Here is a 16,904-nt window from a genome sequence, read left to right as displayed (position 1 = left end):
ATATTGTTCTACTCAATTTCAATTTAAATATTTTCTTTTTCTTTATAAAATTCTGCTTAAATGTTTTCTAAAATTTTGTAACCACAGGATCTGTAAAACAATGGTTCTCTCTGAGATGTGTTTTGCTGTAGCATTATAAACTGTTATAATACTCATTATGAATTCTCTTCTAACTGCATGCTGTTGCATATTCTCAGGTAATTTTCCCGTTCTGGCTGACAAAACACATTTCCCTGCAAAGATATCTTACTATAATATAATTGACACAGGTGAATAGAGGATATTTTACTCTTGACATTTCATGTGTTCCTACAGTTCTGAGTCCCAGTCCCAATCTTAAATCAATGTTTTGGCCCCTGAAATATTTGTTAAATATTTCATTGTACAATAAGGTGAATTCAAGCTAATATTTTCTAAATTCACTTATTCTTTTCTCATTTACCTTCCCATAAAGTTCAATACCTCCTCAAGAAGAATTTGGCTCTTATATAATCTTGATGCAAAGATAATTTCACAGTTTTCTATGAAGAAATAATATGACCAGAAATTAGAGACTCTCCAGTGTTTATGAGATATAAGTGGGAGAGTTCTACTAGTCTCAGATATAGCAGGCCTTGCTAAAAACCATTAGATTACATTCCTAAAGCTAGCCATCAAGATTTGTTCTTTTTTTTTTTTTTTTTGGCCACTTTCTCCTCCTGAGGCTGATTATCAAGCTTCAGCTATTGAAAAATTGAAGTCTAGCAATCAAAGGCTCCACTTCTTCTGCTACAATTAATGTGCCCAATCAAAACAATCCATCTCAATATACAATCCATCTCAATCTAACATGTGGTTTCCCTTTTTTCCCTTCATAAACTACCATTTACCTATGGGCATGTCTTTCTCCTCTCTATCTGGAGGCAGTCCTTTGCACCCTGCAAGCCCCCAAGACAATTATCACTGCCCCTTCTCCCTTGTTCCCTTCCCCTTCTCCTTTTTCCTATCTCCTGTATATGTCTCCCATTCCCAGCCTTTTGTCCCCCTTGGGCCAATGAAATCTATTTTTGTGCTGATAACTTCATCTTGGTGTTTCTTGTGAGGGATATTAATCCCTTCAACAGGAATACTTTTTAAATCTAAAACATTAAAGAGCATATATTTATTAAATTCATTGTAACATATTTCTCATGACAATTGGAAAGAAATGTGCACAATTTAATGGAAGTCTGTTATTGTGTCCTTTTGTAACCTCTGCCAGATATGACTACTTGGTCCTTTGAGTCTGTTGTCAATGAGTTAAGTTCCTGTAAAGACATTTTTACTTTTTGAGTGCTGTAATAGCATTCGGAGAGCAATCCTATGTTATATTTAGGTTCAGTAACTCATTTCACTTCTAGGAACAGGCTAAAAACATATGGATTGACTTTTAATATTAACATTGGATCTGTTAACATCTTGACCTCACTGCATTACTTTTATAGTAGCAAAGCCACCCCAAGTATAGTAATATCTTTGGTTTAGAATACTTTTAATTCCATGCATGAGTAACCAGTGTCAGGCAGCATGCTTCTGCTCTAAACTCTCATTTCTAAGCATCAACCAGAAATGGGCTCATTTATGGGAAGAGTTGCAGAAAATAGGTGTGTGGAATTATTACACACCTTAGTGACCTCCATCAAGTTTATGAATAAATCTCATTTTGATATATTTGTCCACAAGACAGGCCTTAACCATCATCTCAAAAGGGAATCCTGAAGATCTTTCTTTAATGTTGTTTCCTGCAAAAATATTATAAAATACATGATTGTTTAGTAACAATATTGTGTTGTTAAACAAATACATTGTTTAAGAGCATGTTTTTTTTCTAACCCAGGAGAAAACAGAAATGTACCAAAGACAAAAGATGCTAATGGCTCAGAGAGAAAAATGCGTTGAGAGAAGAGCAATTTCAAACCCTCATCTCCGTGACTCCTCTTTTTTAGAGAACCACTTATCTAAATAGACCTTCTTTATGATCTATAGTTTAAAAAGTTAATTTCCTAGTATTAGATATTTGAAAGGTTGGTAATGAATTCTTTAATGCTAAATGCAAAGGTAAAGGTATACATCACTCAATTTAATTCACTTCTCTCTACTCTGAATTTGCAATAAAGATCTCTGCAGATCTCTTTAGAAGCATGCTTGGCATGTAGCTTTTAGCTGCTAGATTAACTTAAATACCTTCTGTTGCCCATCAAAGGATAGGCTATCATGAACAGTTCATGGGATTCATCTCAAACTGTTTACTTAGAGAGGTGATATGCTAAAATAATATACTGCAAAATGTCATTCAATCTCCAAATATCAAATAGGAACTAAGATTAGAGATCACGTTCTCTAAAATGCCTGGCAACAAAATTATTTTATGTCAACTAGTGTTAAGTACGTGGCAAGCAGTGTCCATTGGTCCTTAGCTACTGACTGAGTCTAGCTGATATAGAAGGCAAATCTAAGCACTTTTGAGCCAGCCTGCTGGTACTTTTCAGTGACTGAGACCTGACAGTAACTGTCTGTTTACAAAAATATCAGTTAGCCTGACTTTGTACCAAAATAGTTCAAAACAAGACAGGGAGGCATAAATATGGCTCTATACACCTATACCTTGTAAAATATAGTACATGTAGGAAAGAGGTAAATAATATGTTTTACTCAAAACACCAAAAGGAAATGGGAGGTTTGTACTGAACAGGATCTCCCTTTCCTTTGCCCTCTCTCTATGTCTCAGAAAAAAAAAAAAAACTTAGTACATGAAGACTAGATTTACATTCAATGTAAAAAATAAAAAATAAACAACAGTTTACTTTAACTCTCTTCAAGTATACTTGAAAACATAACCCTTTTGCTCTATGGAGAACACACAAAATAAGTTCAGTAGCACAGTATTAGTAGTACAGTACTATTGTACTGTAATCTGGAGAATCCTTTTGTAAATTATTTTTACTTGTGGAATATTGCCAACCATCCAGGGAATAGGTAAATCATAAGACAGATAATTCTGTCAGAAAGTTATATTAAAGGATTCAATCAACAGAAATGAGATTCTTAATATATATCTATCAATATTAAATAGATACATCAAGTATTCACAAATAAATCATTGGCAACCTTCACTTGTAACCTCATTTACTTTATTGGTTGAGTTAAATGTAACATTTATATCTATGAGGCAGGAAATACACCTGGAAATGTGCCACTCTTTTCTCTCCCCAGACCTATGAACAAGAAAATATCCTTCCCTTCTTTTCACAATATTGCCTTGTCTCTCTCTGCCTCAGTCTATGTCTCTCTCTCTCTCTCTCTTTCTGTCTCTCTCTCTCTCTCTCTCTCTCTCTCTCTCTCTCTCTCTCTCTCTCTCTCTCTCTCTCTCTCTCTCTCCCTTACTCACCTTTATTCTCACAAAGAAGCCTTGCTTGTGGACTCTACCAGAGCTCTTTGCAAAACCAGCCAGACTCCAGACTGAGCCAACAGGATAAAGGCTTCACCCATTGCTCTGGTGGAAGTCTCCTTTTGCCTTGGGTTTCATTTTTACATTCCCCTGTTCTTTACTGCCATTTCATATGTACAGAGCTCCTCTTGTGATTTCTGCTTATTTTGTCAATGATCATTTGCTGAATTACAGCATATCAAATGTTTTAAGTAAACATTTAGAAAAACAGCTACAACAGGCAAAAACTTCACCTCTAAATGTATTTTACTCATTCTATTGTAAGTAGATACCAAGATAATTGCTATCCTTTATCCAGAGCAGCACAAAATTAAAATTATTAATCAATACTTGACAGCAGACATGAAAAGAGAAAAATACATTTTCTATCTCCTCTTTGCTTTTTTTCCCTAGAATGATGACTCATAAGTGCTATTTTTTTTTCATTCTACCTCCATACGGATCCCTTTTACACTTTCTCCCTTAATTTCCCTCCATGTGAAAATTTTATACTTCATCTACAATAAAGATTTATCTCTGATGAGTATTTCAGAAAGGGATAATTTTTTTCTCAACCACCAACATTCACATTTCTGATACTGTTAGCACATTTATCTTTCTTGAAATTGAATGTTCAAAATTACATATTTAATGATTGTAGTTACTGTGTTTGTGGTCCTGACATCAAACTCATGACCTCACACATGCTGGGAAAATGCTGTGTCACTTAGCGCCATTCCCAGCCCCCAGAGTATATATTTATATGCCATTCATGAGTACAGTTAGCATAAAGAAATCTATCTGTGGTCAATAGTACATGGGATGAGCAAAAAACAGGGAATATTCTGAGAAAAAAATCTGACATAATGTTATTTTTCCATATATTTTCAATATCATTAATACATGAAAGATGAAAGCCAAATTACATTCTCTCTTTTATTATTATAATGATGGATCTGGCCCAGATGTTATTTTCCAAACTTTACATGTGTGCATGTGTGCAAATAGACATCTGTATTAATTAAAGATACATTCATACATCTCTCAGATTTATTTCCCATTGGGATGCAAGGAAGAGTTTTATTTCCTTTAGAGTCTGTGATGTTTTATGCTTTTATTTCACTCATCTAAGCATTATTGAATCTCTTTTTTTCAATACATAGTAAAACTCTTCTTAAAAATTCCTATGCAAAGTTCATTCTTCATGGGTCTTTTTCCAATGGTGACAAAACTGGTTTGAGTAACTTTCTACTTTTTTTGATCACTAAATCTAGTTTATGCTGCTTATATATGAATCTATATAAGGCACTCACTGGAGTATAAAAGTTTTCATTTGCAATAATCTCAGTAAAGAATTATTCTCTCACCCCCAGCAATTATCCACTACCAGTAGCTCTTCAGTATGAGGAGAATCCTGGGGACCATTGGTACCATCCTGGACAGTTGCTGTGATGCCAGTGTCACACACACCTAGAAGACAGCATTTCACAACAACCCTCTCCCATAATCCAGCTCTTACAAGTTTTTTCTGTCTCCTTTTCTGGAATACCCCCTGAGCCTTGGTGGTAATGTGTGATGGGGTTAATCAAGATGTTTTATTTCTGGATGAGCACTTAGTTTCATTCACAGTACTTTCCTTGGTCACTCATCTCTCCATTGACTGCTGCCACAGTATAAGTAGAGTTAGCAGCTTCTTCTGAGGCACTGTAGAAGTGAGAAGACTTGGTCACAAAGGATAATTGGTAATCTCAAGAGCTAAAGAGAGGAATTATGTAAAGGATGATATAAGAGACAAACAGCAGCAGTTCCTACTCTCACCTCTTGTAGGGAAGGGAACCTGAAATCACAAACTCAAAGACATCAGGTACTCCCAGTGACAATAGTTAGTCAGTACTAGTGACAAGATGGCCCTACAGCTTTCATAAATTTTGAATCTAGTAGAGAAATTTGATGAGATGTTGATTTCTCCTACATATCTGATGAGAAGTAGAGAAAAATCTATCCTGTTTCTCTATGTCTCTTAGAGAACTATAATTTAGTGCTGAGAGGGAGCCTATTGTTTGAGACTGGACTACTCACAAAACCTGAAAACTAGGCATGACATACAGATGTGAAGATAGTCTATTATAATTACCTCATGGAAGACCAGGGCTTAGGCAGTAGGGAGCTGATGAGTGAAAGTCATTTGGTTGGTCAATCCATAGTATGTGATTAAGCCTAAGGTCCAAAGTTTAGAATCACTGCAGAGACAGAACTCACAAAGGCCTCATCATGACCACCAGATTACTTGGTCTCTGTTGCTGTCTCATGGTCATAGGTAGTTAGCTGCAGGTAAGACTTCCAGTCTTGGGACAAGTGTAACATTTTATTTAGCAGTTTTCTTCCTTATATGCAGTTGTTTGTGCTGAAAACCTCTAACTTTGTTTTTATAAGTTGTAAATTTTGCTAAGAAACTGCCGTAGATGTATTTGGGTTATGCATGTTTGGTCTGGGATATTATAAAGTTTTATTAGATGCATTTGAACAATTAGAAAATAAACTCATCTATCATTAAATTTCAAATTTAATAATAACCTGGACCTATTTTAAGTACACCTTCATATTCACTCAGTTATCTATCTGATACAAAGATGAAATTTTATAACAAACCAATGCGAAGATAACAATTTTCTTTTGCTAGGAAGCTCATAAGCTAAATTTGAATCAGTGAGTTCAGTGTCTGTGTGCATATTGACAATGGGTTTGCTGAATTCATTTTGCAATAGAAGAATCCTTTATTCAGAGCCTTAATTAGCTATTTTTGAGAAATAACACTTGACTCTGTATCTTCTCCCATGGGTATTTTGTTCTCCCTTCTAAGAAGGATCGAAGTATCCATACTTTGGTCTTCCTTCTTCTTGAGTTTCATGTGGTCTGTGAATTGTATCTTGGGTATTCTGAGCTTTTGAGCTTAATATCCACTTATCAGTGAGTGCATACCATGTATGTTTTTTTGAGATTGGGTTACCTCTCCCAGGATGATATTTTCTAGTTTCATCCATTTGCCTAAGAATTTCATGAAGTCATTGTTTTTAATAGCTGAATAGTTGTTTTGATTTGCATTTCTCTGATGATAAGGAAGTTGAACATTTCTTTACATGTGTCTGAGCCATTCAGTATTCCTTGGTTGAGAATTCTTTATTTAGCTTTGTACCCCATTTTTGATAGGGCTATTTGGATTACTGGAGTCTAACTTCTTGAGTTCTTTGTATAAATTGTATAGTAGCCCTCTGTCAGATGTAGGAAGCAGAGACTGAAGGGAAGGCCATCCAGATACTGTCCTACCTGGGGATGCATCCCATATACAGTTACCAAACCCAGACATTATTTTGGATGCCAAGAAGTACATGCTGACAAGAGTCTGATAAAGCTGTCTCCTGAGAGGCTCTGCCAGAACCTGACAAATACAGAGATGAATGCTCTCAGCCAACCATTGGACTGAGCACAGGGTCTCCACTGGAGGAGTTAGAGAAAGGAATGAAGAAGCTGAAGGGGTTTGCTGCCCCATAGAAGGATCAACGATTTGAACCAACCAGATACCCTCCCCCACTCAGAGCTCCCAGGGACTAAACCACCAACCAAAGAGTACACATGGAGTGACCCATGGCTCCAGCCACATATGTAGCAGAATATGACCTGGTTGGACATCAATGGAAGGAGAGGCCCTTGGTCCTGTGAAGGGGGAAATCAAGAAAGGTGATAATATTTGAAATGTAAATAAAGAAAATATCTATTAAAAATTCAAAAAATTTTAAAAGATTTGTATTATTTAATTTATCTCATAAGTCTGAATTAGTCTACCTTCCTTTCAACTCAAAACAAGAAAGTGAAAAACAAAACAAAAGAAAAAAAAGAAGAGCCTTTCTTCTGCTTAAATTTTGCCATGAGAATAGAAGTATCATCCACTAGAAAAGTTGAATAACTACTTTTGTTCTGATGGAGGCAATCTACTTTTGCAATCTTCTATCTTTTATGGGACTTCTATTTCTCATTACTTATCAGGGCTAAATTATTTGCCCTTGACAATTTTTAGTACCTTGGTTATAGAAGAATGTGTTCTGAAACTTAATTTATTCTGGTGAATTCAGCCACTAAATGTAGTTTTATTGCCTTTACTTTTTAAATCTTATTTCTCAAAATAGCTTATTAACTCTCTGAACAATGCAATCTTCTAAACCAAATGAATTAAGAGAGCCTCTTTTGTCAATATGATCATAAACAATAAATCCACTGATTCAATTTTATCTTTTCAGCTTCTTAACAAAGAATAGTATTGTCTTCACAATGTTTGTGTTTAAATAAAAAATGTTGAGGTATTTTTTTTAATTTTGTCATACTTGGTTTTGGCTATTGCTGTTATTTTTTAAATCATCACTTACATGAAGCATGCTAGAGAATTTAGACATATTAGCAATCATCCCTTGTATCTGAAAAAAAATAAATGCTTCCATTCAAAGCTGAATAAATATCTTAGGGATGAGTTTACTTAATATAGTTTAAAATTGGTTCTTCTTACAAGTCACAAAATCACTGTAAGGAAGTATAATTCTAGACTTCTCAGCAAAGACTGCTGGAACATTTTGCTCTAAAAATTTTTTTCTCAACAGAATATTGCTTCCAAGTGAGCAAAAAAATGATTCTCTATAGGTGAGAAAAGCACACTGCAGGGCCCTTTCCACATGGTGTCAATAAAGGTCACACAGTGCTAATCCTTGAGTGGGATAGACACTTTACCTGACAGAAAATAATCTGCTTCCACAAAGGACACCTTGCTTTTGAGACAACATCACTTGCAAAAGGCAGAACATTGTGCAGCATACTGAGTTAGTCTTTGGCCTGAATAAAAATGACAAGATCTCAGGTTTAATGTTTGCCTGTCATGTGACATTAGTAAAGCAATTTCTCTTTAAATTTAATCAGTTAAAATAACTTTTCCATGCTGATACCTTGGTCCTCCTTAGAAGGGGAACAAAATACCCATGGAAGGACTTACAGAGACTTAAGTGTGAAGCAGAGACTGAAAGAAAGGCCATCCAGAGTCTGCCCCATCTGGGAATCCATCCCATATACAATCAACAAACCCAGACACTATTGCATATACCAACAAGTGCATTCTGACAGCAGCCTATTATAGCTGTCTCCTAAGAGGCTCTGATAGTGCCTGACAAATACAGAGGTGGATGCTCTCATTGGACTGAGCACGGGGTTCCCAGTGGTGGAGATGAGACAAAGGACCCAAGGAGCAGCAGGGGTTTGCAGCCCCATAGGAGGGACAACAATATGAACTAACCAGTACCCCCAGAGCTCCCAGAGACTAAACCACCAATCAAAGAGGACGCATGGAGGGACTTAGGGCTCCTGCTGCATATGTAGCAGGGGATAGCCTAGTTGATCATCGATGGGAAGAGAGGGCATTGGTCCTGTGAAGGCTCAGTGCCCCAGTGTAAGGGAAGGCAGGACCAGGAAGCAGGAGTGAGTGAGCAAGGGAATAAGAGGTTTCAGAGGGGAAACAGGGAATGGTGATAGCATTTGGAATGTAAATAAAGACAATATCTAATAAAAAAGGAAAAATAACTTTTCTGTTATTAATCAAGTGTAAATACTAATCCAATTCTAGAGAAAATTTAATATATCAGTAGATTCAGAAGTAGATCAGAAAAAAAAAAAACTATGTTCTGGAAATAAAATAATGGTACTCACATTTCTAAGTTTCAGTACATGGTTGATGCTAGGTCTGTCCTAGAATTTACATTCAATTATTATATACTAACATTCTCACACTGTATTCAAATAAAAGATGTGAGAGGCTACCAGGTACAAGTATGAAAAATGAAAGCACACCACAGTTTGTTAACTTATCTTTACCTATCATGACACCTTACATTCAACTATCATAGATTACATATATAAACTATTTATGAATTTGAGAGTTACAAGGAGGGGAACATGGGAGGGGTTTGAAGGAGGAACAGAAAGGGGAAAATCAATAAGTAAAAATATAAAAATAACTACATGTTATCAAATAATGCTAATAGTATTATCACCCAGGAAATAAAATATCTAAAGATTCATTACAAATCCATTTTAGTTCTGTTTTGTTTTGTTTTTTAGATTGTTTATATTCTGTTCAGGTATGATTACATCTTACAAATGAAATTTAAGCATTCATTTCATTTTACTCAGAAGCAGCAAGCATTCTGTCTGTTATCCTCAAGAAGTATGTAAGGAAGGCTGAAGCATTCAATAATGGTTTCTAAAAAGAAATTAATTCCATTCCCTCTGTATGGTACACTGAGCAGACTCCACATAGCTTCTTGGCCACTCTCCAAATCAATAAACTGCTTCTAAAGAATTATCTGAATTGCTCAGAAGAAAAACAAATGCAAAACAATTTAATTTTGTCTTGAACAATGTTTAACTCTCTAAAACTTCTGCAAAATGGAACTTGAATCTTCAGCTTTTAATAAATACGACATGGGTAATATACAAGCTCTCTTCAACTATAAAGTTCCAATGAACAATAAGTAATTTAAACTTTAGAAATGTAAATAATATTATATACTTTAAATGAAGCCAATGGTGCTCCAAATTATTTAAAATATTCAAAATAATCATTAGAATGACTTGCTTATGTGTTAAATTTTACTTATAATAAAAATTGTTCACCAATAATATCTATTCTTCTATTCATGTTTACTAAACTGAGTGTTTTCCACAAACACAAAGCACAAAACACAGAATTAAGAGAACTCTGATGTTGTGATGAGAAGTATAAATAGTATACCAAAATAATAGACTATGCTTTGAAAATATGCATGTACCTAACAAAATCTACACACTGTGTGTGTGTGTGTGTGTGTGTGTGTGTGTGTGTGTGTGTGTGAGTGAGTGTATGTAGTAAGAGATTAATTTGGGCATCATTTCCTAGATGCTACCCATATTGATTTTAGAATGAAATTTTCTAATGACCCAGATGCTTTCCGAGTAGAGTAGTCTGGATGGTCAGTGAGCTTCCATGATCTACCTGTCTTTCCCTGAAACACTGGAATTAAAAGTGTGTATCACCAAGCTGCCTTTTTAAAAAAATGTACGTTTGAGTGACAGAACTCAGGTTTTCATGCTTGTGTCTACAAGTGATTTACAGACTCAGTTAGTTCCCTAAGCCTAGATAACTATCTTTAAAGTAGAACATTTTTTAATTAGGTATTTATTTCATTTACATATCCAATGGTATCCCAAATGTCCCCCACATACTCCCCCACCTACTCCCCCATCCACTTACTCCCACTTCTTGGCCCTGGCTTTCCCCTGTACTGGGGCATATAAAGTTTGCACAACCAATAGGCCTCTCTTTCCACTGATGTCCAACTAGGCCATCTTCTGATGCATATGCAGCTAGAGACACGAGGTCTGGGGGGGGGGGTACTGGTTAGTTCTAAAAGAACTATTAGAACATTTTAATGTATAGAATGTTGGTTTAAATAATTATAATTGTTACATTTTTATGTTATATAGACTCAAAAGAAACTGTTGGCTAGTTAATTATAAAATATTAATCTCAAGTTACATATGATATTAAATAAAACCCAATTGCTGAAAATTGATAGTGACACTTTGATTGTTAGAATTTGCCTCCATTAAATGTGTTAGTGATAAAGAATGTTCAAGCTGGAAATGACTTACATGATTAAATAGAATCCTGAATCTTCTTAGTTTGATTATGTTCTTTTGTAAATTATTAATTAATTAATTTACATCCTAAGCACTGCCCCCTCTAGCTGCCCCCCACACTGAGACCCTACTCCCATTCTTCATTCCACATCCCCCATCCCACATCCACTTCTCTGAGAGGATGCTCTCCCTATATACCCCCACCCTGTGCATTAAGTCTATGGCAGATTAGTCAATGCATTCCCACTGAGGCCAGACAAAGCAGCCTTGTTTGGAAACAGATACCATAGCCAGGCTACAGTTTTAGGGAGAGCCTCCCCTCCAGTTATTTGGGGGGCCCACATAGAGAGTGAACTGCACATCTGCTGCATATGTGCCAGGGGCCGCATTCGAGTGTGTTTTTTAGTTGGTAGCTCAGGTTCTGAGAGATCGAGAGGTTCAGGTTAGTTGACTCTGTTGGTCATCCTGAGGGGTTCCCATCCCCTTTAGGGCCTTCAATCTTTCCCCTGACTCTTCCATAAGAATCCTCAACATTCATCCAAAGTTTGGCTGTGTGTATCTGCATATGTTTCACTAACCTGCTGAACAAAACCTCTCAGAGGACAGTTATGCTAGGCTCCTGTCTGCAAGCACAAGAGAGTATCATTTATAATTTCAGACATTGGTGCTTGCCCATGGGTTTCAAATTGGGCTAGTTATTACATGGTCATTCCTTCAGTCTCTGCTCCATCTTTTCCCCTGAATTTCATTTAAACAAGACTAATTTTGCCTCAAAAGTTTTGTGAGTTAGTTGGTGTCCTTATCCCTCTATTTGGGGTACTGCCTGGCTATAGGGATTGGCCTTTCCTCATTCCATGTCCCCACTTTTAGGATTCTTGGCTAAGGTCATCCACATTGACTCCTGGGAACCTCCCCCATCTCAGGTCTCTGGGATTTCCAAAAGACTCTGCCTACTCTTTGACCCCTGGCTGCTATAGGTTTCCATTCATTCTCCTGGCCCTTTCATCTCTCTCTGATTCTCCCCACAAGTACCCTCATCCTCTATACCCCTTACATCCATTTCTCTCCCCCTGTTTGCCTCCTACGACTATTTTGCTCCCCCTTCTAAGTGTGATTCAACACCCTTCCTTGGGCCTTCCTTCTTGTTTAATTTTTTTGGGTCTATGGCAAATATCATGGGTATTTTTGCTTTATGGCTAATATCCTCTTATCAGTGAGTACATACTATGCATGTTCTTTTGGGTCTTGGGTTACCCCACTCAGGAGCCTATACTCCATAAAACTGGAAAATCTAAACAAAATGGATGATTTTATGATAGATACCACTTACCAAAGTTAAATAAAAATCAGGTAAATTGTGTAATCTTTTTCATAATCCCTAAGGAAATAGAAGAAATTATTATAAATCTCCCAACCAAAAGCAAAAACAAGCAAACATCAACAACAACAAAAAGAAGAAAACCTAGGACCAGACCAGACAATGGGCAATGATTCCCTCCTGGGGTGAAAAAATAATATGGAACTGAATAGTTGTCATGACTACACAATACTGTCAAAGTAGTAAGTGCCACTAATGGCTAACCCTATGTTCATCTAACACTATATTTTAAACAATTATTGCATACATCATAGCTTATAAAAATATTTAAGAAAATGCACTGGTTGGAAAGTCTTCAAAAATATTTTTAGTGATGGTCTGATTCATCTTTAAAGTACCAAGTACCATTTACTATTCGAGTTATATTTTCTGATTGTGAGAGATACTTGGTTAATAGAAGCTCCCAAATGACAAGCAGATTATACTCACATAATGTTCAATATATACTATAAATGAATTGCATGCATGAGTGATTGTTCTTTTTAACACACAAATTATGATTCCCACCAAGATATAATAGTGCAGCTAAGTATGATAACTTGCTCTAAGTTGTAGTGAGCAAACTTCCAGGTGCAGATTTGGGTCTCTGACAGAAAATAGCAGCAGTGACAGGATATCTATGTCTAAAGTGCCTAAACAAGGATTCTTGCCTTGTTTTCCTATTTGGCATAACATAAAACGAAGAAGTGAGTAGACACATAGTGTAAGAAATTGTTCTTAATTCCTACCCACCAGTTTATTGGCACAAAATGGCTATGATAATGTATTCTGCGTATTTATCCAGGCCAATGGAAAGAAGGAAGACAATTAGACACATAATGTGCAGATAAAACCGAATTGAATAAGAATGTAAGTACACTGGGTGGTAGCAGATGGTGAGGATGGTGAGGTGTTGTTTTAATGGACACAATGAATGACTTTCACTTCTCGCCCAAAGAACAACGGCTATTATTACTCTTCACTGCTATTCAAGAGGTACTAGAAATACTGGCTGTGTGCCAGTGTGCCCCTGAAAAACTAAGACTGAACTAAACTGAATGAACTCAATGTATTGAAATGAACGTCTAAATTTTGTAAGAATGTTCATGAAAATATGTTTGCTTTTTCAACAACCCTGGCAAACCAATGTAAGGATGGAGCAGTGTTCATGATCTGTGACTCTAACTATTAACTACACAAAGAGGTTACTGCTTGATAAAAAAGAATATACTTCCATCAGTTTAATACATTTTATGTTCTAACCAATACATCTTATTTTTGTCTGATTTAAGAATTGAAAACCATTTTCCTTTACAGTTTTTGGTAATTTGTAAATGATTCTGACCTTCTCAGAGAGAAAAAAACATATGGATAATGAGAAACTTAGAGGGTGTTTTAAAATAACCTTTTAAAGATACCAAATAGTTTATATAAAATGGCTTTCTTCCCTATTGGTTTACTAGCTGATGAATAAATGAGGATTTTCAAGTGAGCCATTATTTCAGAATCAGTGGTCCCAAGCCACCAGCTTCCCTGTGGATGCTCCTGTAGCAGATGGTGCAGCAACATGGGGGATGTTACAGAGAAAGTGCTAGAAGGAATTATATGACCATTGAATATTAGTGTTCTATGCTTTGTTATGCACACAGATACTATGTAGTGCTTCAAACTTCAGAATTCTAGAAAATTAAATTAGTTGAATATTGGAGAGAGTTATATTTTTTCTTTGACAATAATTTTCTGTTTATTTGTTAACACTGCCAGCAACTTTGCCTAAGACTCCGTAAAACAGGAATTCTGGATTATTTTTCATTATGTTTACGATTTTTTACACATACCCTTTCTAATTACAATCATAATTCCATTGTTAGAAATATCTTAAAAGTAAAAAAAATATATGCACATACATGCATATTGAAAATTAACTTGACATTATGCATAAAATCTATGTAATCCCAAGGCTTTCCAAGTATCATGATGGAGAGGGAATATGCACCCAAATTCCCATCCCTAGCTGAGAAGGTACCTACAACTGATAGTGGCTAGGAGGGGTCTTTAAGAGTGTCAGCAGCTCATGATAAGTGGAAACATGTCAGGGGAAGACCATACACCCAAGAACATATGGACAGCACAAATTGGAATTTATGAGTTTAATAAAACGACTGAGGTATTTTCCTCCACATTGGTTCTCAAATGAAAAAGATGGAAAGTGACAGTTAATGACACCTGATACACTCTCCTGGCCTCTATGTATATAAGAACACACACACACACACATTTGTATTCATTCAATATAGGTGCATAAGTTATTTAAATTTAAAAAAATAAAGCATGTACTGTAAAAGCTACAGGTAGCAGAGTCTGCTCCTATCCTTGGTTAGGAAAAATAAAATTAAACAAAACAGTTTCCATGTTTAAAAATAATATTAAAAAGAGAACATAAAGTTTGATGTGAAGAGAGGGAGAATGGATCTTGTAGAGCTGGGAAATAGAGTTAATATGTTCAAGGAATTTTGTAAAATTTTTAAAGAATTTATATTGATAGATGCAAGACATTTAGTAGTGCTCATATTCTTTTTTGAGATGGTAAAGTACAACCACAAGAAGAGACAGAGGAAGATGCATGGAACATCTAGCAGACAGAGGGGGACGTCTGGTATGTAAGTTTAGTTGATGTTTGAGGCAGTTAGTATTAGCGCCAAATCCTGACCAGAGGGATATTATGTTTTCAGTATTCAAAGCAAAGGCTGGATTTGATTTGCCTAATAGAAAATGTCTGAGAGTTTGTACGCCCTTTTTTATAGCTTGCTTGCCATATTGGATATTAAAGAAATTAGAAAATGGACAAGTTTTATATTTTCTGTATATCACCAACATTTTCTGGATGACTGAAATTTTCTTCAAACTTATACTTAAATCACACTTAATGAGGTCTATAGATTTAACCTTTGCAAAAATGTAAGAAGGAAACAATAATGAAAAGGTTCACATGATATGGCATGGTCCTGTATATCTGTAATTCTTTCACATGGGAGGTGGCGACATAGGACTTGCAGCTCCACATCATCCTGCACTGCATAGCAAGTGAGATGCCAGCCTGAGGCTCTGGCTTAAAGAGGCAAAAACAAAAAGAAATGTTGCATAATATTTTATAAACCTTGTATGCACAACACCCCCCCCACACACACACACACATACAGGCACACATGCACATAAACATGCATGCACAGACACAGCTAAACTTACATTGAAAACATTGACTCTTCTTTAAAATAATCTTTAAAATGTATACTGGGAAAATGTCACTATCAAAATCAACTTAAATAGTTGCTGGTATTCGCCATTATTATCCTTTTAGTCCTCACAAATCATCTTTGATTTTCCTCAATAGAGTATCGTAGTGGATTTTTCATATTGAGAAAAGTTTAATATTCAAAACATTAAATATTAAATAAGTGTATCATGCCAGGTGTGGGTACATACCCATTTAATTTCAGCTCTCATGATGCAGAGACAGAAACTCTGAGTTCTGTTCCAGCCTGGTCTACATAACGAGTTTGATGCGTTCCTACCAAGATAGACTAGAGAGACCTTGTCTTACAAAGTAAAATTAAAATTGTGTATTACAATTATTAAAAAATATATGGCTATTTTGTATAGAAAACTTTCAAAAATATCATTTTTAACCTTCTTAGCTATCTAAAAGATATGGCTCTAAAAATAAATGTAATGGAGCAAACATTTGGCTTCAAATGTGTAACCAGTATCTAATATTTTACTATAACAAACCAGGAAAGAAAACATTTGAAAAGAAAAAAAAAAGTGTGATAAAATGTCATTCTGTATGGTCTCTTCTTGGAAGGCCTGTGACTCATAAAAGACAGGCAAAACAGCAAAACATTCCTGCATCTGTAAGTTTTCTATCACTTACATACTCCATAGTGCCTCATATTATAATTGGTTAAGCTATAATGACAGAAATTGGCATATTATACTTCTTAAAACTTCTCTCTCTCTCTCTCTCTCTCTCTCTCTCTCTCTCTCTCTCTCTCTCATCTCTCTCCCCCTCCCTCCTTCTCTTCCCCTTCCCTCTGTCTCTCTCTCAGGATTACAGAGTAAACATTTTTCTTCGTCAGAAGTGGAATGATCCTCGTCTTGCATACAGTGAATATCCTGACGATTCATTAGACCTTGACCCATCTATGTTGGATTCCATTTGGAAACCTGACTTGTTCTTTGCTAATGAGAAGGGGGCTAACTTCCACGAAGTCACCACGGATAACAAGCTGCTAAGAATTTTCAAAAATGGAAATGTCCTTTATTCAATAAGGTAAGCATAGACTTAAATCGTCAATTTTAGTAAAATGAGATATTGTGTGATTGGTTTTTGTT

General features: G+C 35.8%; 1 protein-coding gene across 2 annotated transcripts in view; it reads left to right on the top strand.

Annotated features, from left to right (window-relative positions):
* The window catches only part of Glra3 (glycine receptor alpha 3), a 173,231-nt gene that overhangs the window by 71,883 nt on the left and 84,444 nt on the right, over positions 1–16,904 (top strand). For both annotated transcript variants that reach the window (XM_021169808.3, XM_029480242.2), the window contains one exon: positions 16,619–16,842. In XM_021169808.3, the coding sequence (XP_021025467.1) occupies positions 16,619–16,842 (224 nt within the window). The remainder of the gene's footprint in view (positions 1–16,618; positions 16,843–16,904) is intronic.

The sequence above is a fragment of the Mus caroli genome, unplaced genomic scaffold, assembly GCF_978045245.1.
Source record: "Mus caroli unplaced genomic scaffold, Mus_caroli_1 scaffold_10, whole genome shotgun sequence".
NCBI classification, from domain to species: domain Eukaryota; kingdom Metazoa; phylum Chordata; class Mammalia; order Rodentia; family Muridae; genus Mus; species Mus caroli.
The sequence above is the reverse complement of the archived record's forward strand: the minus strand, read 5'-3'. Positions and strand labels throughout refer to the sequence as shown.